Source organism: Salvelinus fontinalis, chromosome 28 (assembly GCF_029448725.1).
Source record: "Salvelinus fontinalis isolate EN_2023a chromosome 28, ASM2944872v1, whole genome shotgun sequence".
NCBI classification, from domain to species: Eukaryota; Metazoa; Chordata; class Actinopteri; order Salmoniformes; family Salmonidae; genus Salvelinus; species Salvelinus fontinalis.
The window spans coordinates 44,546,269-44,569,914 of record NC_074692.1 but is presented as its reverse complement, the minus strand read 5'-3'; the positions used below and the strand labels follow the sequence as shown (position 1 = coordinate 44,569,914).

The 23,646-nt window shown below is 42.0% G+C and overlaps 1 protein-coding gene across 1 annotated transcript; it reads right to left on the bottom strand.

Moving 5' to 3' along the window:
- Positions 1-557: 557 nt before the first annotated feature.
- On the bottom strand, positions 558-23,282 carry LOC129826775 (uncharacterized). Its single transcript, XM_055887845.1, has 18 exons — positions 23,150-23,282; positions 21,608-21,729; positions 18,353-18,469; positions 17,097-17,213; positions 16,395-16,496; positions 14,587-15,148; positions 14,376-14,430; positions 13,302-13,394; positions 10,859-13,036; positions 10,530-10,686; positions 6,985-7,416; positions 5,519-5,770; positions 5,149-5,403; positions 4,603-4,848; positions 4,186-4,479; positions 3,755-4,015; positions 3,092-3,172; positions 558-2,889 (listed from the first exon to the last, which is right to left on the bottom strand). Exons 2-18 carry the CDS (start codon positions 21,655-21,657, stop codon positions 2,850-2,852), a joined length of 5,292 nt encoding a protein of 1,763 aa, XP_055743820.1. The 5' UTR covers positions 21,658-21,729; positions 23,150-23,282; the 3' UTR covers positions 558-2,849.
- Between the last annotated feature and the right edge of the window lie 364 nt (positions 23,283-23,646).

Sequence of the window (23,646 nt, the reverse complement as noted above, 5' to 3'; positions counted from 1 at the left end):
TATTATTGCTTCTATGGATTGCATTCTTCAGACGTTTCAGGAAACTTTGAATGTACTGGTTGTCGACTCAGTCAACAAACGATGCTCTGATTGGCTCTTAATCATTTCAAAATTATTGACTTGTAAACAGGGAACTAACTATAAGGGGTAATAACAGAGAGAGGCTGGGTTGATAGTATGATTTCTTGTTCATTTATTATATTATGTGAATGTGTATTTACACAAATTAGATGTTGCTTCCAAATGTATTGTTTCTATCAATTGAATTAAACACATAAATAGGCCATATGGTATATGTGTGACTAAGATACACAATGCCAATGTCCTACCAAATAAGTAAAGTAGGAACAGTTTTGATGCATATAGCAACTGAGTTCCAAATTCTAAATATGGCAGGATTCTAAGTACAGTTAATAGTTCTAAAATGGTGGGTATTTTTTGGGCGGTGCAGTGCAAAGAGAAAACAGATTTCGTTTGAATTGTATCAACTTTTTGATGTCACACCGATGTCACTGTCACGATCGTCTTGAGGATAATGAGTGGACCAAGGCGCAGCGTGGAAAAAAGACATCTTCTTTTAATGAAGAAAAACAAACACTCACTAAACGAACAAAATAATAAACGATCGTAAAGCTAAAATGAACTAAGTGCATACATGCAACATAGACATAGACAATTACCCACAAACACCTAAAGCCTATGGCTGCCTTAAATATGGCTCCCAATCAGAGACAACAATAAACAGCTGTCTCTGATTGAGAACCAAACCAGGCAACCATAGACTTTCCTAAACACCTACACTGAACACAACCCCATACATACTAAAAACCCCCCTAAACAATACACACACCCTAAACTAGACAAAACACACAAACATCCCCCATGTCACACCCTGACCTAACTAAACTAATCAAGAAAATCAATATAACAAAGGCCAGGGTGTGACAGTCACACTGAAATCTCGTCTGCATGTTTTTTTTACATTTGACCTTTATTTAACTAGGCAAGTTAACTAAGAACAAATTCTTATTTTCAATGACAGCCTACTGGGGAACAGTGGTTTAACTGCCTTGTTCAGGAGCAGAACAACAGATTCTTTACCTCGTCAGCTCGGGATTCGATCGTGCAACCTTTCAGTTACAAGTCTAACGCTTTAACCACTAGGCTACCTGCCACCCCTCAGTGTCCCAGAGCGCAGAATAACTGAGGAATTTACAAACGCACAACAGCCGTTGAATATGACCGGTGTCAGTAAACGTCGGCAAAAAAAACGTTATTAAATTGTTGTTAGCAGTATGGTTACAGTCACCAACGCTCTAAATCAAATAATTTTATTGGTCACATACACGTTTTTAGCAGATGTTATGGCGGGTGTAGCAAAATGCTTGTGTTTCTAGCTCCGACAGTGCAGTAATATCTAACAAGTAATATCTAACAGTTTCACAACCATATACCCAAAATACGTGTCAATCTAAGTAAGGAATGGATTATGAATATATATATATACATATACACTTTAGTTCAAAAGTTTGGGGTCACTTCGAAATGTCCATGTTTTTGAAAGACAAGCAAAATAACATAAAATAACATAACATTTATCAGAAATACAGTGTAGACATTGTTAATGTTGTAAATGACTATTGTAGCTGGAAACGGCAGATTTTTTAATGGAATAAATACATAGGCGTACAGAGGCCCATTATCAGCAACCATCACTTCTGTGTTCCAATGGTACGCTGCGTTAGCTAATCCAAGTTTATCATTTTTAAAGGCTAATTGATCATTAGAAAACCCTTTTGAAATTATGTTAGCACAGCTGAAAACTGTTGTCCTGATTAAAGAAGCAATAACATTTGCCTTCTTTAGACTAGTTGAGTATCTGGAGCATCAGCATTTGTGGGGCGGCAGGTTAGCCTAGTGGTTAGAGTGTTGGACTAGTAACCGTGAGGTTGCAAGTTCAAATCCCCGAGCTGACAGGGTACAAATCTGTCGTTCTGCCCCTGAACAAGGCACTGTTCCTAGGCTGTCATTGAAAATAATAATTTGTTCTTAACTGACTTGCCTAGTTAAAAAAAAAATATATATACTGTATGTAACTAGTATTGAAATATGATGTAACTACACTGAAATATGTAAGAAAGTGAAACGCTGTGAAAATCTCAATGCTATGCAATTTGTAAGTTGCTCTGGATAAGAGCGTCATGTAAATGTGGGTTCGATTACAGGCTCAAAATGGCCAGAAACAAAGAACTTCTTCAGAAACTCGTCAGTCTATTCTTGTTCTGAGAAATGAATGCTATTCCATGTGAGAAATTGCCCAGAAACTGAAGATCTTGTACAACGCTGTGTACTGCTCCCTTCACAGAACAGGGCAAATTGGCCCTAACCAGAATAGAAAGAGGAGTGGGAGGCCTGCGAAGCTGTCATCAAGGCAAATGGTGACTATTTGAAGAATCTCATAATTTAAAATATATTTAGATTTGTTTAACACTTTTTTGGGTTACGACATGATTCCATTTGTGTCATTTCATAGTTTTGATGTCTTCACTATTATTATACAATGTAGAAAATAGTCTAAATAAATAAAACCTTGAACGAGTAGGTGTTCTAACATAGTATATGACATAGTATACATTTTTGGCGAGCCGTTTTGTCTCCTGGGCGCTACTTTCAGAACTACTCACTAAAAAGTAAGCACATCTTCCGGGAAAGTCTCTTTACATAGCTCTCAATAATAAAAATGGCCTCCAACATTTTATGAATATTGGTATGAATGACAACTTTCCCACAAACGTGTGTGTGCAAGATTACATGGAGAAAGATTCTGTCATCTTAACGACGGATGCAGACTAGAACAGTGGTTTGGCTTTCATTCTGTTGTTTGTGAGCCTGTAAAAATACAAAACAAATTACAAATTACAAAACAGAGTAGCCTACCACGCTGTTAAACGTTAAATCACATTAAAAACACATTCTCACTTTCCAATCATGAATGAATAAAAAAAAACAATCATCACATATGATAGTATAGATGATTGAATTCTAATGGAGAAAGACTTACACATACAGTGAGCAAACAATCACAACTCACCAAACTATGTGGCCTTTGCTGGTGGAGACAGCTTTCAGTATCTTCTTACTCAAACAGTTGGAAATTGCATTATGACTTAGACTAAAACAAAGAGTGAGAGAGAGAGAGAATGAGAGAGAGAGCGAGAGAGAGAATGAAAGAGAGAGAGAATGAAAGAGAGAATATGAAAGAGAGAGAATGAAAGAGAGAGAGAGAATGAGAGAGAGAGAGAGAATGAAAGAGAGAGAAAGAAAGAGAGAGAATATGAAAGAGAGAGAATGAAAGAGAGAGAAAGAGAGAAAGAGAGGGGGGGATAATTTCATTAAGTACAGGGAATATATTGTATAATAATTTCTTTAGCCTAACACTAGTAAGCAACAGAACATGTCTTCATTAGGGAAGGAAAACTACTCAGCCCTAGCAGCATGTGCATAGCAAATTAGCAACAGGGCCTTTTTTGGAAGCGTCACATGATGCTTGACTGGAGCAAATAACATTTTCTTTAACATGCACAAGCAGTGAGTGAAACGTTGTGTTTTTATAAAATGTTAAACCACATTCGCATTGTAATCTTTATATACCCAACATTACAATCTATTCACGTTCCCAAATATATGCTTATTTTTTAACTAGTAATATGTATTTCTTGTATTTGATTTTCATCATGATCTTTAAAACACTCACTCCAGGACTTGGATTTTGTGCAGGTGTGTGAGCAGAGGCTGTAGGTGGTGGTCTGTGAGTTGGCAGCGGCTGAGGTCCAGTTCTGACAACCCTTTTGAATGCTCGAGAACCAGGGCCAGAGATCTACAGGCCTTCTGATCCAGCTTGGTCTCACTGAGGTCCATCTCCCCACCCAGGACTCTGACCAGGGATCCTGCATGATGCACTGCATTATTCTTGTTACAAGTTTGTACAAGTTGAACCAATATGGCTTTACTGGGGCTGAGTCAGAGAGAAACAAGAGAGACAAGGTCATCCAGTTTAGATGGAGAGATGCAACGTTTTTGAAAAGGCAAAATGTCATTCATAACCAAGCCTGTAAAGCTAAAGTCTGGGATTCTAAAAACAACAAATTAGCCTGGACTGATCTATTGAACAGATGTGTCTCTAACCTGAGATTAACTCTGCGTGGGATTTTCAGCAGCAGCTTCCTGAGTGCTCTGTCTGAAATCTCACAATCGCGTAGGATCAGCTCTGTGGCGCAACGGCTCTGCTTCAGGACTCTGGCGAGGACCTTGCAGTCAGCAGAGCTCAGACACAGAGGCTTCCCCTGGTCCTTTGTTGACAGGCCCACAGAGGAGAAGTCCAGCCTGTGCTGCAGAGCCCCAAGCAGGGCTGTTGCCCCTGGCTGGAACTTTGAGGCAGCGTAGCAGTGGAGGAACAGCAGCAGCAGATTCCTCTCAACACTGCATCATGGGAAACAAGTCATTGCTCTTTTAAAATGACGGTTCTTAACACGAAAAACCAATGTATTTCGTTACTTAAGATTAAACTATGATTTTAAAAGTGGCAAGCAGAAAAACCCATACCTCTTTAAAATAATCCTGCCCAGAAAGGGACGAAGATCTTTGATGTTTCTCTCTGAAAGCCTGCTCTCTCTGAGATTCACAGTGATGTTGTGGGTTGAATGCTGCAGCAGAGAAAGAAGCACTTCCCAGTCCAGCCTGCAAGAGGTCAGGTCTCCACCAACTTTCTTTAAGAATGAATGAGTCAGGTCCTTGTCCTGAGCTTCATGCACAACTACAGCCAGCTGCTGCAGAGTGTCTGGACAAAGTCTGTCAGGTGAGAACATACATTTTATGTATTTTACTAGGCAAGTCAGTTAAGAACAAATTCTTATTTTAAATGACGGCCTAGGAACAGTGGGGTTAAACTGCCTTGTCCAGGGGCAGAACGATAGACTTTTACCTTGTCAGCTCGGGGATTTGATCTAGAAACCTTTCGGTTACAGGCCCAACGCTCTAAACCACTAGGCTACCTGCCACCTCACATACATAAGAGCATGCATACATTTAAATCGTAAAACATAAATACTTTCACCAGACTATAGCAATAACTGTCTTGTGCAGACTCACTTGAGTTTCAGAGGGCCCTGGTGACCCAGCAGCAGGATGAGAGAGTGACCGTGGATAGTGCACTCCGTCAGGTCCAGACACTGCACAGTCCAGAGTCTCAGCAGGGACGCCACACTACTCAGGACCCTAGAAAGCACATCCTCCGATAGCTGTGAGTTCTCAAAAACCAGCGAAAGCTCCTTAATCCCCATTGGAGCACTGACTCTACCAGTCGCAAGCAGTCTGGTCAGTTTCACTGTCATGATCTCATTTAGTCTGAAAATTGTAATACAAAAAAAACTGTGATTATCAATGAAAACAGTGATTATCAAGGGAAAATCAATTAAATGTATAGATTTATGTTTGTTGAAGTATTGATACATTTGCATACATGAGGTTGTGTAGCCTCAACGGATGTCTGAAGAGAATCGAAGCTCCTCTGAGAGAAATCTTGCTGGGTGTGAGACCGAGTTTCACTCCTGAGGTACAGAGGGCCAAGATTCTCCCCACAGAAGTGCAGGTTTGCCTGGGTAACTCTCCTCCCAATGACAGGGTAAAGCCATGAGCTTGGAAGAGAGCGGCAAAATGCTGGGCCTGCTCTCTATATTTATGTAGGAAGTCTACAAGATTGTTGTCGTTGAAACTGAAAAACAAAATAAAATAAACAATATTAAAACATGTTGAAAGCTGGAAGCAAAATGTCTTCCATAGCTTTAGTTAAAGTTTTGTTGTACACAATAGACATTTTGTACTTTGGGTGAATCCAAATGATCACTCTTGCAGCAAAAGAATGATTATGTGTATTGCTACAGACATTCCTAGGCACTACTTTTCATTAAACATTCCTGGGCACTACTTTTCATTAAACATTCCTAGGCACTACTTTTCATTAAACATTCCTAGGCACTACTTTTCATTAAACATTCCTGGGCACTACTTTTCATTAAACATTCCTGGGCACTACTTTTCATTAAACATTCCTGGGCAATACTTTTCATTAAACATTCCTGGGCACTACTTTTCATTAAACATTCCTAGGCACTACTTTTCATTAAACATTCCTAGGCACTACTTTTCATTAAACATTCCTGGGCACTACTTTTCATTAAACATTCCTGGGCACTACTTTTCATTAAACATTCCTGGGCAATACTTTTCATTAAACATTCCTGGGCAATACTTTTCATTAAACATTCCTGGGCACTACTTTTCATTAAACATTCCTAGGCACTACTTTTCATTAAACATTCCTAGGCACTACTTTTCATTAAACATTCCTAGGCACTACTTTTCATTAAACATTCCTGGGCACTACTTTTCATTAAACATTCCTAGGCACTACTTTTCATTAAACATTCCTGGGCACTACTTTTCATTAAACATTCCTGGGCACTACTTTTCATTAAACATTCCCGGACACTACTTTTCATTAAACATTCCTGGGCACTACTTTTCATTAAACATTCCTGGGCACTACTTTTCATTAAACATTCCTAGGCACTACTTTTCATTAAACATTCCTGGGCACTACTTGTCATTAAACATTCCTGGGCACTACTTTTCATTAAACATTCCTGGGCACTACTTTTCATTAAACATGCCTGGGCACTACTTTTCATTAAACATTCCTGGGCACTACTTTTCATTAAACATTCCTGGGCACTACTTGTCATTAAACATTCCTGGGCACTACTTTTCATTAAACATTCCTGGGCACTACTTTTCATTAAACATTCCTAGGCACTACTTTTCATTAAACATTCCTAGGTACTACTTTTCATTAAACATTCCTGGGCACTACTTTTCATGTTTTTTTGTAGATACCAGTGTTTGTTTGACGTACTGTAGACAACTCACCTCAGCTGTGAGACGTAAGGCAGACACTGAAGGAAACTCTTCACTTCACTCTCTTCATCTGACCAGCATTTCACCTGCATTGGCCTTTTCACTGGTTGGAGTTTCAGAACTTCGAGGAAGACGGAGGCCTTTCTTCTAGCAAGATTCACATACCAGACTGCTGGAGCTGACTGGTAAACTGGCCGAAGTAATGGAATGAGACTCCTGCCCTTTTTAGTCCCAGAGGCCATTGCACACGAGTAAAGATCCAGAAGGAAGACACATTGATCTGAAGGATGGACATCTTCATTGAATGGGAAGGAGCTGTAGCTCCATACCAGAGAGAGGAACTTCGACCAACTCCATCCTGTCCCTGCATCATGGTCTGCTGCTGCGACACTCAGATTGAGCACAAACTGGATAACGCCTGCATTGTTGTTGTTGTTCACAAACCTCATTTTAAACAAAGAAACAATTTTTTTATATCATTACCCACTGTTAAAACCCCCCAGATTCAATCAATGTTGTTCCCACGTCATTTTAACCAACAAAAATCTATGTGATGTGATTAAATCAACATGGAAAACTAATTGGATTTTGCAGAAAGTCATCTACGTAAGGAAAAAATAAAATAAAATAAATCACTCAACTTTGAACCCAAATCCAATGACATTGTGACATTTGTTGTTGATTTCACATTGAATTCACAGTTAGTTGACAACTCAACCAAATGTAAATCAAAAACGAGATGTTGAACTGTGATTTATTGGCTCATTTTTATTAGGCCATTTAAAAAGAGACACTGATATAAACATTTTATCACTAAATAAATCCATAACTCATTAACACATTCTTACATCGGGGGAACAAATAGAAATTTTATGATTCTGAGAAATTTCGTCAGGTAAGGCATTTGAGATGTATACTATTTGTTAGTCAAAAACTATTTCTAATCAGGAGAACCCTGGCGCTCTCCCAGAAGCCTGGCTGGTGCATTCAAACAAAGGGGAGTAATGGGTTTGCACTCAAAAAGATGTTGCATAATGCTCAAATCAAATCAAATTGTATTTGTCACATGCGCTGAATACAACAGGTGTAAACCTCACCGTGAAATGCTTACTTACAAGCCCTTAACCAACAATGCAGTTTTAAGAAAATAGAGATAAGAAAATATTTACTAAAATAAACTTAAGTAAATAAATAAAAAAGTAACACAATAAGTATCAATAACGAGGCTATATACAGGGGGTACCGGGACAGAGTCAATGTGGAGGCTATATACAGGGGGTACCGGTACAGAGTCAATGTGGAGGCTATATACAGGGGGTACCGGGACAGAGTCAATGTGGAGGCTATATACAGGGGGTACCGGTACAGAGTCAATGTGGAGGCTATATATAGGGGGTACCGGGACAGAGTCAATGTGGAGGCTATATACAGGGGGTACCGGGACAGAGTCAATGTGGAGGCTATATACAGGGGGTACCGGTACAGTGTCAATGTGGAGGCTATATACAGGGGATACCGGTACAAAGTCAATGTGGAGGCTATATACAGGGGGTACCGGTACAGAGTCAATGTGGAGGCTATATACAGGGGGTACCGGTACAGAGTCAATGTGGAGGCTATATACAGGGGGTACCGGTACAGAGTCAATGTGGAGGCTATATACAGGGGGTACCGGTACAGTGTCAATGTGGAGGCTATATACAGGGGATACCGGTACAGAGTCAATGTGGAGGCTATATACAGGGGGTACCGGTACAGTGTCAATGTGGAGCCTATATACAGGGGGTACCGGTATAGAGTCAATGTGGAGGCTATATACAGGGGGTACCGGTACAGTGTCAATGTGGAGCCTATATACAGGGGGTACCGGTATAGAGTCAATGTGGAGGCTATATACAGGGGGTACCGGTACAGAGTCAATGTGGAGGTTATATACAGGGGATACCGGTACAGAGTCAATGTGGAGGCTATATACAGGGGATACCGGTACAGAGTCAATGTGGAGGCTATATACAGGGGGTACTGGTACAGAGTCAATGTGGAGGCTATTTACAGGGGGTACCGGTACAGAGTCAATGTGGAGGCTATATACAGGGAATACCGGTATAGAGTCAATGTGGAGGCTATATACAGAGGGTACCGGTACAGAGTCAATGTGCAGGGGTACAGGTTAGTCCAGGTAATTTGTACATGTAGGTAGGTCCTGAATGGTAGGAAGCTTGGCACCAGTGATGTACTGGGCCGTATGCATTACCCTCTGTAGTGGCTTATGGTCGGATGCCGAGCAGTTGCCATACCAGGCGGTGTTGCAACCGGTCAGGATGCTCTTGATGGTGCAGCTGTAGAACTTTTTGAGGATCTGGGGACCCATGCCAAATCTTTTCAGTCTCCCGAGGGGGAATAGGTTTTGTCGTGCCCTTTTCACAACTGTCTTAGTGTGCTTGGACCAGCATAGTTTGTTGGTGATGTGGACACCAAGGAACTTGAAACTCTCGACCCGCTCCACTACGGCCCCGTCGATGAGAATGGGAAGCCCGTCCAGGATCCAGCTGCAGAGGGAGGTGTTTAGTCCCAGGGTCCTTAGCGATGTGTTGAACGCTGAGCTGTAGTCAATGAACAACATTCTCACACGGTCACCTCCTGGATTAACCTTTTTTCGATCCCAACGCGAAGCAATTCACGAATACAATTATTTTGTTCTATAAAGTGTCTCGCAATTTGGTGAGGTGTTATCTTGACTTCCAATAGTGGATTTATGATTACGACCATAAATTACTCCGAAGCCATGTGGATATAAATGGAATTCTGTATCTCCACACGGTTTAAATAAAGAATTCGATTTCACCTCCTTCCTATAAGCCACATTTAGACTGTTATACAAGAACACTGTGCATATCAGATTTTTCATATCGTTTATGAGTTGTCCACACATATTTCTGAATGGATTTGCCTGATGTTCTTTGTGGTGGGCTATCTCATGAATTGATGTGATGTATTTAGGTGAGCGGACACCTGGGACGGTTGATTTGTGAATTGGCCTTCGTGCCTGTTCCCATACCCTATAATTCTGTATTTCTTTGTAACTAATTTGTACACAGGTAGATCGGAAAAGCCACATCCCTGATTGGCAGATGAGTGACAACCCTGATTAGAATCACCTGCTGTGTATCTGCTAATCTTCACAAATGCTGTTTTAAATTAAAATACAAATTGTACCTACACCCTGAAGAAGGCTGTATAAAGCCAAAACGTCTGTGTACGCTATCCCTGAAGCATTGAAAACGTATTTAAAACACAAAATAATCAACACATAATAATAAAAGTTTTATGCAACGTCTTTTTTTGAGTGCAAACCCATTACACCCCTTTTTGTGTGTCAAAAAATAACTTCCCAGAGCTTCTCAAATGAACGTCGTATGTGAGTAATTCTGAGTCAGAAATGGTTAAGCCAATGACTAGCTCTTAGAGGGAGATTTTATATTCAGGAACACAAAAGGAAGAGTCGCTCACTCGCAAAACAATGATGTTCTTCTAGCTGCAGGAGAAAAAACACTCACCTCAGCTGTGAGATGTAGGGCAGACACTGAAGGAAACTCCTCACTTCACTCTCGTCATCTGACCAGCCCTTCAGCTCTACTGGTTTCTTCTCCGGTTGGACTTTCAGAACATCTCGGAGGAAGGAGGCTTTCCTTTGTGAGAGGTCTATGGACCAGACTGAAAAAAGAGAAATCAATATTGTATGGACTTAAATCGCTTCAATATGATGCATGGAGAATGTTTGCCAGATGGTTAATGCTACTAATTATAGTCATGCATTTTCGAGAATAGTCACGTCTTATGAATTAATGACAAATATTCACTTATAAAATCCACAGTGATTACTCACCATTTACAGGGACGTCTGTTTCTGTGCTGGGTTTACTTGTGTCCCCCTCTCCATAGACTGCAGAGACTCTGACTCGGTAGCAAGTACCGGAGGTCTGAGATATAATGCATGTACGTTCAGGCCCTGTTGTTGACACACTGGACCAGCCTTCAAGCCCCGCCTCTCTGAACTCCACGGCATAACGTAGCACGGGACCGCCATCTTCCTCTTCCGCTATCCGCCATGTGACTCTGACATTTTCTCCGTCCACCAGTTTCACACGGGGTTGTCCAGGTGTGGACCTCGGGTTTGTCTTTACCATGGTGACCATGCTGAAGTCACTCATACTAGAGCTGTCCACAGCACTGTATCTAACCTGGTATTTAGTGTCAGGTTTCAAACCAGGCAACTTACAAGTGTTACAGTGGTCAGGACCCAGTCCCACAGATCCAGGATCAGATGGTAAATATCTAACAGTCCATTGAACATCACTTTGTGCGGTATACTCTATTCTGTACTTCACAGGGCTCGTGACCTTTGACTGAGGAAATTTGAGAGTGAAGCTGTTCTGTTTAATCTCTGTTACTTCGGCTGGATTTGGCTTTGATCCAAGCTTGAAATTACGGCCGATAAGACGACCATTTTGATACAGACCAATGCGGGATCCAGGAAAGGTGACATCTGGTATAGCTGCAACAATAAAATTGAATTTCTCTCCATCTCTTCTGTCTTCATTGGATGTGGTGAACAAGTGGAGGTCAGACTGTATTTTTTCTGTTAAATCTGGAGGCTTGAAGGCATGCTGTGTCTGCTGCTGTCCAGTGATCCCTGATTGGTTTGTGGTGGTCTCTAGTGCAGAATGTATATATTGCTTCATGGTGGAAAGGTATGGATCTTCACCCACCAGTGAGGTGAGCGTGAAGCACAGCGTCCTGTTTTGTGTCGGCACCTCCTTCCCTGTGTGGATGTTTCTTGCTTTGTTCTGGACCTCCTTCCCTGTGTGGATGTGTTTTGCTTTTTTCTGGACCTTCTTCCCTCTGGCGATGTTTCTTAATTCTTTATAGACCTCCTCCCACATGTCGATGGTCATTGCTTTCTCCTGGACCTCCTTTACAATGGGGATGGTTTTTGCTTTCTCCTGGACCTCTTTTACAATGGGGATGTTTTTTGCTTTGCAGATAAGCAGAGCCTTTATCTCCTCCTCTTTGTTGTTAAGCCACTGATGTGTGTGCTGAGAACAGAATGGTGATTGGTCATGGTTCTGGAGAATGTCTCTCAGCCTCTTTCCATCCATCTCTTCATTCTCTCTCACGGTCTTTACTGACATAGCCAGCCCTCTCTTAAACTCGGACTGGTACTTCTGCAGCAGCTCAGAAAATTCTGCAAGTTTTTCCTTCACACTGGGGAACCATTTTATCACATCATCGTTGATGTGTAATAATGTCATCATGTCCTGGCATCTCATGGTGACCTGCCTCAGATGCTCCACCACGTCCTCGGCCTCGGAGAGAAAGCCTTGAGTGATCTGAACTGATGTGTCCAGATTCTTCAGAGGATAGAGCCAGGCGTACAGAGGCACTGCTTTCTCTCCCTGTTGTCCAAGGTGCTTCGGGAGAGATTCAAGAGCTTGTACCGCTTGGCCATAAGTCATGGAGCCATTGATATGGTCTACATCACTGTGGAGTGTACACTGATACAACAAACTGTTTATTTTCTCATTGTCACTCAAGCTGGATAACATATGATCTGCACTGAAGGAGGTTGCCATCTTCTTGATAACACTGTGCATATCGGCTTCTCCTCCACCAGCCCTTTTCTCTCCACTGACACACGTGTCATCAAAGATAAAGAATGCTTGAGCTCCATAGAGAACAGCCATCACCACGTGTGTTGCCTTTGAATCCCTTTTGACGGTTTCTTCAAATACCCTGTGACTGAGCATGTCCAGCCTGGTAGTGGTTCTGTACTGTAGAGTGACCCGGTCCTTGTTTTTGGACTGGGCAGGATGGTTCAGGTATCCAGCAGCACCACCGACCTCCACCAGCCCAGACAAGACACTGGCCCTTAGAGGAGTGGAAACATCCAGAGCCCTGAATCTGTCCTGTAGGGAGTCTCCCTCAATACACGTCACCTGTGTGTGAGGCCGAGGCAGAGACTGACGCATGTCGGCTATTGTGCTCTCATCCCATAGACCGACATCTTAGGAGATAAAAGGATGTTAATTTCACAGTAGAATTGACAGAATTTCAGATTTCTTTATTATCTGGGTCAATGTTCTTAAATAATTCAATTTATTTCCCTTCTCTTCAAAATAAAACCCCACAACCCAACAATTAAATCAAGGCCAGAGAAAAGTCACAGAGAAAATCAGCAAATCCAGATGTCTGTAAAGGCTTGCCAACCTTTTCTTTATTACTAAACATATTATTTCAGATATATGCACTCAAAAACACAATAACTGTACCTGAGCAAAGACAATCATTGCAGCAGTCATACATCATCCCAAGGTCTAGGGGACGACCAAGGGCAGCCAGCACAAAACAGTCGGTTGCCCAATCTGAGAATCACATGAGAGAGAAACACACACAACACTATAGTGCTATTGCAGAAAATACAAATCACTGTACTATCATTCAACAGCAGAACTGTGGACTACAGGAAAAGGAGGACCGAGCACGCCCCCATTCTCATCGACGGGGCTGTAGTGGAGCAGGTTGAGAGCTTCAAGTTCCTTGGTGTCCACATCACCAACAAACTAACATGGTCCAAGCACACCAAGACAGTCGTGAAGAGGGCACGACAAAACCTATTCCCCCTTAGGAAACTAAAAAGATTTGGCATGGGTCCTCAGATCCTCAAAATGTTCTACAGCTGCACCATCGAGAGCATCCTGACTGGTTGCATCACCACCTGGTACGACCGCAAAGCACTACAGAGGGCAGTGCGTACGGCCTAGTACATCACTGGGGCCAGGCTTCCTGCCATCCAAGACCTCTATACCAGGCGGTGTCAGAGGAAAGCCCTACAAATTGAATGACTCCAGTCACCCTAGTCATAGACTGTTCTCTCTGCTACCGCACAGCAAGCGGTACCAGAGCGCCAAGTCTAGGTCCAAGAAGCTTCTAAACAGCTTCTACCCCCAAGCCATAAGACTCCTGAACATTTAGTCAAATGGCTACCCAGACTATTTGCATTTCCCCCCCCCCCCCCCGCTTTTACATGGTTGCTACTCTCTGTTATGATCTATGCATAGTCACTTTAATAACTCTACCTACATGTACATATTACCACAATTACCTCGACTAACTGGTGCCCCCACACATCGACTCTGTACCGGTACCTCCCTGTATATAGTCTCGCTATTGTTATTTTACTGCTGCTCTTTAATTACTTGTTCCTTTTATTTCTTATTCTTATTCGTATTTTTTAAACTGCATTGTTAGTTAGGGGCTTGTAAGTAAGCATTTCAATGTAAAGTCTACACCTGTTGTATTCGGCGCATGTGACCAATAAAAGTTTGATTTGAAATGTATCTTACCTTTGGATGACCTCTTTGCATAACAGGTTAACTCAGTGAATCGATTCTTTACATTCTGGGGAACAAATCAAATCATAATCACTACTGTACTGTATAAGAAGGGATACTGATTATCTAGTTAATCCAGCCTAGTACAGAGAGGAAATACTATTAGTTATTAGTTTCCTCTTGTTAATACAGAAAAACGTAAAGTGTTGATAAAATACTGTACCTGCGTCAGTTTGTTTTTTTGTGTTTTTTCCTCAGCAAACTCTGTATTCATCTGTTCCAATTTAGCTTCCAGCCTTAATGCAGTCTGTCGTTCTTCGTTGCAGAGTTTCTGATCCAGGTTTCCAGTCACCTCCATCAGTGTGTGTCTCTGCAGTGCCGCTACGGTGTAGTGCTGCCTAATGTGGCTCTCACAGTAAGAGGCAGCGCAGGTCAGACAGAACTTCACAGCTTTGAGCTGTTTCTCAGTGCAGAGATCACAGGCCACATCTCCGGGTCCAGCGTAGCGGTGAGGGGGAAGTGCAGGGACCTTGAATCCTGTCTGCTGGAGTTTCCGGATCACCTTATCCAAGGTTAAATTTGTGAAGAGAACGGGACATGTTAAGTATCTCCGATGGCACCCGGGACACTCGTATACTTTTTTCTTCGCTGGATTGTTCCAATAGGTCTCAATGCACTGCCTGCAGAAACTGTGTCCACAGGGGAAGGAGACTGGCTCGTTGAGAACATCTGTGCACACTGAGCATCTGAAGTGGTCCTCTGCCAGCAGACTGGCTGTCAGTGCACTGCACAAAGGGGAGAGATTATGTTAGCTGGTAGCAATAGCATATATAACACGTACTTCCTCAACTTTAAAACTTTGTGCAGCAACATTCAAGACTGGGAAAAGTACCTGAATACCCCTTAACTTTGTCTTTTTTTCCTTCTCCCCAATGTCGTGGTATCCAATTGGTCGTTACAGTCTTGTCTCATCGCTGCAACTCCCGTACGGACTCGGGAGAGGCGAAGGTCGAGAGCCATGCGTCCTCCGAAACACGACCCAACCTGCTTCTTGACACAATGCACATCCAACCCGGAAGCCAGCCGCACCAATGTGTCGGAAGAAACACCGTACACCTGGCAACCTGGTCAGCGTGCACTGCGCCCGACCCGCCACAGGAGTCGCTAGTGCGCGATGAGACAAGGATATCCCTGCCAGCCAAACCCTCTCTAACCCGGACGACGCTGAGCCAATTGTGCGTCGCCCCATGGGCCTCCCGGTCACGGCCGGCTGCGGCAGAGCCTGGGCTCGAACCCAGAATCTCTGGTGGCACAGCCTTAGACCACTACGCTACCCGGAGGCCTAGCTTTATGTCTTAAAGGGTACCTTGATATATGAGTAAGAGGTTTCCTAGCAAGTCACAGATCTTGTCCCTAGGCACGTGACACGAAGTCCACTTCAAGCTACCTTCACCAATTTAACAGTACTCAACTTCTTTTCTACCCAGCCTGAGACTACATATGGATCAGCCAAAAGGCAGGGATCCAATTTCTCTATTTTTTTTCACTCCCACTGTGCCCGAATCATCCTTTGCATGACGATTGGGGCAGTTTCGCAGTGAGAACGTGCAGGGAGGTATTTTGCCTAAATCTATTTAGGCATATTAAAACACTTTTGTTTTTCCGATCACGAGTATCATCCGATGCGATCCGACGCGATCCGACTATCAACTGTCAATTTACGGATACGATTGCGTATATGAGTATGGCCATGACGGCACATCCCTAATAGTGAGTCATGCTACAAGACAGGTCCTGAGAGAATGCTCACAAATACATTTTGAATTTTTGAATATTGGTAGTTGGGATATTGGTAGTTGAATATTGGTAGTGTGCGCATCTTCTCAATGATAATTTTGGCAAAAACACTTGCAGACTCGAGTGATCACTATCAAACATATGAGCAAGTGGCCACTCGATAAAGGGCTGAGGGGCCAAGAGTTCAGTTTGATATTCAACCATAGACACAGCCTGCCAATGTTGAGGACTTACCAGTGATATGGCCTTCCACTGAAGGTACATGGGTGATCCGTTATACTCTCACTCTTCACAGAGAGGTGTGAGGTGGAGGCAGATATTTTCCTCTGCTTAGCCCTTGTATTCGAAAAGAGGAAATAGGGACTTGTTATCTACTGTAGGTGAAATATATATACACTGTTCTATATGTCCTGCTGTTTCCTAATGGCTTGCCATCATAATTAAAACAAATGTATCATGGCCAAGTAAAGCAGAACTTTTTGAAATCAGATTCCTGTTGTGTGGTGAATTTACACTACAGTCATATAACATGAATGCAAAATCAAAAAAAGATGGGGCAAAGCCTCTTGGAATGTGATTGGACGATCCATTTTCACTGTGAGTTCTGAGGAAGCAGGCGATGCTACTCCTAGCAGCCTTTGTATGGACAGGAAACAAGCAACAGTTCTTCAACAAATCGAGAGCTTTAAATGATAAGGTTCTATCTGCATTTTTGTCCAAATTTAGTTGATATAGCTTTGTTCTGTACAATGTTCTCTACCTAATGTGGTGCTCACACTATTCAAACCAATGAGGGGTTGGAACTTTAAAGCCAATTTATTTCAGAGTCATCTTTTTGTAGATATGACCTTATAATTCTCGGTCATGAAATCACTTTGAACTAAACTGTATTCACATCTTCTATTACCACTTCCTTGTGCAAAATGTTAAACTCACCTAAACGCTCCATCCAAAACTCCATCTCTGAAATTAATGGGCCGACCCATTGAATGGTCACTCTTCATGGACAGATAGCTGCGTGCTGGAGATGCTGCTGACTGTTCAGACTGGGGGCTGTAATATAAATTGCATCAATGAAAACATGAATCTGGTGAACACAGTCATTGTAAATATAAAGAAGTGAAGAAGAAACGTCATGTTTCTCAGGTAAAGTCAATACTATCTAATGTGGGTAACTTTCACATTAAAGTTCACCTACAATTATTTATAAAAGGTTTAGAATGTAACTAGGCTTAGGACTCAATTTGACCTGGGTTTGTCGACAATGCGTCTTTTAAAAGTAATTTCTGATTGAGCCGACATACAGTGCATTCGGAAAGTATTCAGACCACTTCCCTTTTTCCACATTTTGTCACGTAAAAAAAATCCCATAATGACAAAGCGAAAACAGGTTTATAGAAATTTTTGCAAATATATTAAAAATAAAAACTGAAATATCACATTTACATAAGTATTCAGACCCTTTGCTATGAGACTCGAAATTGAGCTCAGGTACATCCTGTTTCCAATGATCATCCTTGATGTTTCTAGAACTTGATTGGAGTCCACCTGTGGTAAATTCAATTGATTGGACATGATTTGGAAAGGCACACACCTGTCTATATAAGGTCCCTCAGTTGACAGTGCATGTCAGAGCAAAAACCAACCCATGAGGTTGAAGGAATTGTCCGTAGAGCTCCGAGACAGGAATGTGTCGAGGCACAGATCTAGGGAAGGTTACCAAAACATTTCTGCAGCATTGAAGGTCCCCAAGAACACAGTGGCCTCCATCATTCTTAAATGGAAAAAGTTTGGAACCACCAAGACTCTTCCTAGAGCTGGCCATCTGGCCAAATTGAGCAATCGGGGGAGAAGGGCCTTGGTCGGGGAGGTGATCAAGAACCCGACGGTCACTCTGACAGAGCTCCAGAGTTCCTATGTGGAGATGGGAGAACCTTCCGGTAGGACAACCATCTCTGCAGCACTCCACCAATCAGACATTTATAGTAGAGTGGCCAGACAGTTATGTAAACAATATTATTATTGACTGCAACTGTGAAACATAGCAAATGATGCTCCTCCTAACAGCCTTTGTATTGAGAGGTAAAGTAATATTCTATTGAACAAATCTTCCTGTTTTGCATTTTCAGTTGAAACTAAACAGTATCCAGACCTTTCTATTGCCACTTCCTTGTGCAAAATGTTAAACTCACCTAAACGCTCCATCCAAAACTCCATCTCTGAAATTAATGGGCGGACCCATTGACTGGTCACTCTTCATGGACAGATAGCTGGGTGCTGGAGATGCTGCTGACTGCACAGACTGGGGACTGTAATATAAATTGCATCAATGAAAACATGAATCTGGTGAACACAGTCATTGTAAATATAAAGAAGTGAAGAAGAAACCTCATGTTTCTCAGGTACAGTCAATAATGTGTAGTTTGGGTAACACTCACATTAAAGGAAAAGTGAGACTGGAAAACTATCTTTCGATGTTTGTTTCATTAGTCCATTGTTGATATAGTCCCAAAATGTTTTGCATATCAGCAATCAAGTTAAGATATATAACTTTCAAAATATAGAAATACAGCCGGTATAATCCTGATGCAAAACGCATCATACTGGTTGTATTTCTGTATTTTTATTTTATTTTATTTCACCTTTATTTAACCGGGTAGGCCAGTTGAGAACAAGTTCTCATTTACAACTGCGACCTTACGAATTTAGGGTTGTACCTGGTAGGTTCCTTGATAATTTGTGTGAGATTGAGGGCATCTAGCTTAGATTGTAGGACACCTGGGGTGTTGAGCATGTCCCAGTTTAGGTCACCTAACAGTACAAACTCTGAAGATAGATGGGGGGCAATCAATTCACATATGGTGTCCAGGGCACAACTGGGGGCTGACGGGGGTCTATAACAAGCGGCAACGATGAGAGACTTGTTTCTGGAAAGGTGGATTTTAAAAGTAGAAGTTCAAATTGTTTGGGCACAGACCTGGATAGTATGACAGAACTCTGCAGGCTATCTCTGCAGTAGATTGCAACTCCGCCCCCTTGGCAGTTCTATCTTGTCGGAAAATGTTATAGTTAGGGATGGAAATTTCAGGATTTTTGGTGGTCTTCCTGAGCCAGGATTCAGACACGGCTAGGACATCCGGGTTGGCGGAGTGTGCTAAAGCTGTGAATAAAACAAATTTAGGGGGGAGGCTTCTAATGCTAACATACATAAAACCAAGGCTTTTACGGTTACAGAAGTCAACAAATGAGAGTGCTTGGGGAATGGGAGTGATGCTGGGGACTGCAGGGCCTGGGTTAACCTCTACATCACCAGAGGAACAGAGGAGGAGTAGGATAAGAGTATGGCTGAAGGCTATAAGAATTGGTTGTCTAGTGCGTTCAGAACAAAGAGTAAAAGGAGCAGGTTTCTGGGAGCGGAATAATAGATTCAAGGCATAGTGTACAGAGAAGGGTATGGTAGGATGTGAGTACAGTGTCGGTAAACCTAGGCATTGAGTGACGATGAGAGAGGTTGTGTCTCTAGAGGCACCATTTAAGCTAGGTGAGGTCACCGCATGTTTGGGGGGTGGAACAAAAGGGCTAGCTAAGGCATATTGAGCAGGGCTGGAGGCTCTACAGTGAAATAAGACAATAATCACTCACCAAAACAGCAATAGACAAGGCATATTGGCATTAGGGAGAGGCATGTGTAGCCTAGTGATCATAGGGTCCAGTGAGTAGCTAGGCAAGCTGGAGACACGGCGAATCAGACAGCTAGCGGGCCGGGGCTAGCAGGCTAGCAGATAGGCCTGCGGGGGACGTTGCAGCAGAACAGCCTGTTGAAACACCCTCGGACGGTTACGTCGGCAGACCAGTCGTGATGGATCGGCGTGGCTCTGTGTCGGCAGAAAAGGGCCCAGGCCAATTGCCAAAAGAGGTATCGAAGACCAGGAATTGTCTGATGGATCTCTTCGGATAGCCGGGAGATGGGCCTAGCTCGAGGCTAGCTCCAGGCTAACTGGTGCTTGCTTCGGGACAGAGACGTTAGCCAGGAGTAGCCACTCGCATAGCAGCTAGCTAGCTGCGATGATCCGGTGTAAAGGTTCAGAGCTTGCGGTAGGAATCCGGAGATGTGGTAGAGAAAGAGCAATCCGATATGCTCTGGGTTGATATCGCGCTGTGCAGACTGGCAGGAATTGGCCGGGCTGAGGCTGGCTGATGTCTGAGTTAACGGTGATGACCGCTAGCAGTGGCTAACTGACTACTAGCTATTAAGCTGGCTAGCTGTTCCGGTTCTAAAGTATAAAAAATAGCAGATCCGTACCACATTGAGTTAGGCGTGTTGCAGGAGAGTATGTTCAGTCCGTAGATGGAAATTGAGATTAAAAAATATGAAAAATATATTAAATATATACGAAGAAAACGATATATACACGGGACAGGACAAGACAAAACAAATGTCTGTCTGCTACACCATCTTGAAAGTTATATATCTTTGCTGACGTGCAAAACATTTTGGGTGTATATCAACAATGGACTAATGAAACAAATAGAAAAATATAGTTTTTAGGTGAAGTTTCCCTTTAAGGTTTACCTACAATAATTTCTGAAAGGTTTATAATGTACAGTACAGGTCAAAAGTTTGGACACACCTACTCATTCAAGGGTTTTTCTTTATTTTTTACTATTTTCTACATTGTGGAATAACAGTGAAGAAATCAAAACTATGAAATAACACATATGGAATCATGTAGCAACCAAAAAATTGTTAAACAAATCAAAATATATTTTATATTTGAGATTCTTCAAAGTAGCCACCCTTTGCCTTGATGACAGCTTTGCACAGCTTGGCATTCTCTCAACCAGCTTCACCTGAAATGCTTTTCCAACAGCCTTGAAGGAGTTCCCACATATGCTGAGCAGCTTTTCCTTCACTCTGCAGTCCAACTCATCCCAAACCATCTCAAATGGGTTGAGGTCAGGTGATTGTGGAAGCCAGGTCATCTGGTGCAGCATATTTTTAAAATATACATGATAAAATAATATAATAAAACATATTTTGATTTGTTTAACACTGTTTTGGTTACTACATGATTCTATATGGGTTATTTACATAGTGTTGATGTCTTCACTATTATTCTACAATGTAGAAAATAGTAAAAAATAAAGAAAAAACCTTGAATGAATAGGTGTTGTGAAACTTTTGACTGGTACCGTATATAGGTCTAGTTTATAAACTGTTAATTACTTATTATTGCAATATTACTATTTACTGCAACTGTGAAACATAAGATGTATTTTTCATTATGTTAAACGTACATTCATGTTTTATTTAATATTCCTGTTAAAATATTACTAGATATGAATGAAGCTGTGACATGCCAGTAAGCCATCATTAATTCAGTTTGCCTTAATGTACAACGGGTATGCTGATAAAATTACAATTGAAAAAGCATGTAGGGGCTTACCTGCTTTCTTCACCACCCTCATCTTCCTCTGTTTCCTGTGAGGAACTCATGATTGAGGGCTGTGATACGGGACGCTCAGCGTAGTCTTTGTGGTCTAGACATTTTAGTCTAGTCTATCTATTCTAGAGAGAGGATACAAGATACAGGTGTACTATGTTAATTTGATCACTCTGTTGTCGAAGATACATTTCCTGGGCAGCAACAAATGCAAAATGAAGTGTCTTCAAGTTTTAAAAAGGCTTCTAAAGTTTGTAATTTCCACTTTAAAAATGTCAGACTTGATTTATCCTAACGGGGAAAAAATCAACTCCTACATGAATTACATAATTCACATTTCCTGTTGCTGCGGGATTATTTTCCTGTTGTGAGAAGCTGGTCAAATTATGACATCTATCTGTAGCTAGTCATCACATAATCCACAATAGCATCTGATTTGTAAAAGTATGTTGTGCTTGTACATAAGGTACCGTTATTATTATTGTTTGTGTCCAGGCTACTATTTTCCGAATGACAGCTGAGTGTCTGGCAGGACACTGTAGTATGTGTAACGGATGTGAAATGGCTAGCTAGTTAGCGGTGGTGCGCGCTAATAGCCTTTCAAACGGTAACGTCATTAGCTCTGAGACCTTGAAGTAGTGGCTTTTGTGGAGCGATGGGTAACGATGCTTCGTGGGTGACTGTTGTTGATGTGTGCAGAAGGTCCCTGGTTCGCGCTCGGGTCGGGGCGAGGGGACGGACTAAAGTTAAACTGTTACATATGCAAAACAGGATCTGTGAAAAAAAAGCTCTTATTTATGCAACAACATACATCTAACCTACTCGTTGGCAGAATCAAATTTGAGCTGGGGTTTGACCAGAAAACATGTTCAGGACTATAATGTCCTCCTCATATTGTAGCCTACAATATGTGTCTCCACACACCTAGGCCTAGGATATTAATGGATTCAAGACAGGTCGTTTTTATTGATGTCAGATTCTCAGTTTTGTCAGTGTCAAAGTAGCCTGCCATTTCGATCACTTGTGCGGTATTAAACAAGATTCTGCCATAGTCTCCAGTCATGTAAAAATGATGTAGAATTGCATGAAATGTGTTTATAAAAGGCCAGATTTTCCCCAGATCCTAGGCTACTATAAATGTTCCCCTTATATGCATCTTCAGTGTCTCTCCTCTACTGCTCTATGCCACTACGCAATGCGATGATATGCATGCAATGTTTATTATAAAAGTTTTTTTTTCTTTTTCATGCGTTCAGAGACCTCAATACTCCCCAGGTCACTCCTCTATTACCAGAACTCACTTCGTGTTCTGGTACCTCGGAAATTCCCCCACCCCCCTCTCACCCTAAGAAATCATTGATTTATTTAAGTAAGCCACGACTTACTGTGATGTTTTTTTTCCGAACTTGAACACAACTAGAGGCGCAGAATTCGATGTCTCACACGCAAACACGATGCAACGGCACCTATTCAGAGGAAATCCATATAAATATAACGTTATAGTCCTAGAGTGAACGCACTGTTTCCTCCGCTCATTTAACTTACCTCTGAATTTAGGTTAACGCAGGATAAATCTAGTTTTAATGTACTTAATCAAAGTTATGTATTGAATCCGATGTCCCTTTTGTGCGCTGAAATGGCAGATGTGAAACTTTACTTTCACCTTTGATTTCCTTATTGTTACGCATGTCAACTCATTGAAAAAGGATCCACCCACACAGGTAGGCTGACAGTAGACTCTCTCATCTGGAATACCACGATGTCTTGTCACTATCTGCGTGTGCTGAAAGTGTCCAGCAGAGGGAGTTAGACTTCTGTCAAGGAATTGCCGCAGAGCTGGCAGGTCCCTGGGTCTGTAAACTACTGTAAGGACAGGAAAAAACAGAGTGCTGCCAATCTGGGACAGAATGGATGGAGCACATGTCGAAATCGCAGTGAGTCAAATCTTCAAGGACTAGATCAGGACAAGAGCTAGAACCCATGGCAAGGGATTTTATCATGTTAAATGATAGATGCTGAATAAAGAGGAAAAACCGATACAA

Bases quoted from the DNA above. Each gene is read 5' to 3' on its own strand.
- LOC129826775 (XM_055887845.1), bottom strand. From the start codon at position 21,657: ATGAGTTCCTCACAGGAAACAGAGGAAGATGAGGGTGGTGAAGAAAGC. The intron at 7,417-10,529 runs GTGAGTGTTTTT...GTTTAAAATGAG, and splicing joins CCCTACATCTCACAGCTGAG to GTTTGTGAACAACAACAACA. The intron at 2,890-3,091 runs GTGAGTTGTGAT...GTATTTTTACAG, and splicing joins AGCAAAGGCCACATAGTTTG to GCTCACAAACAACAGAATGA.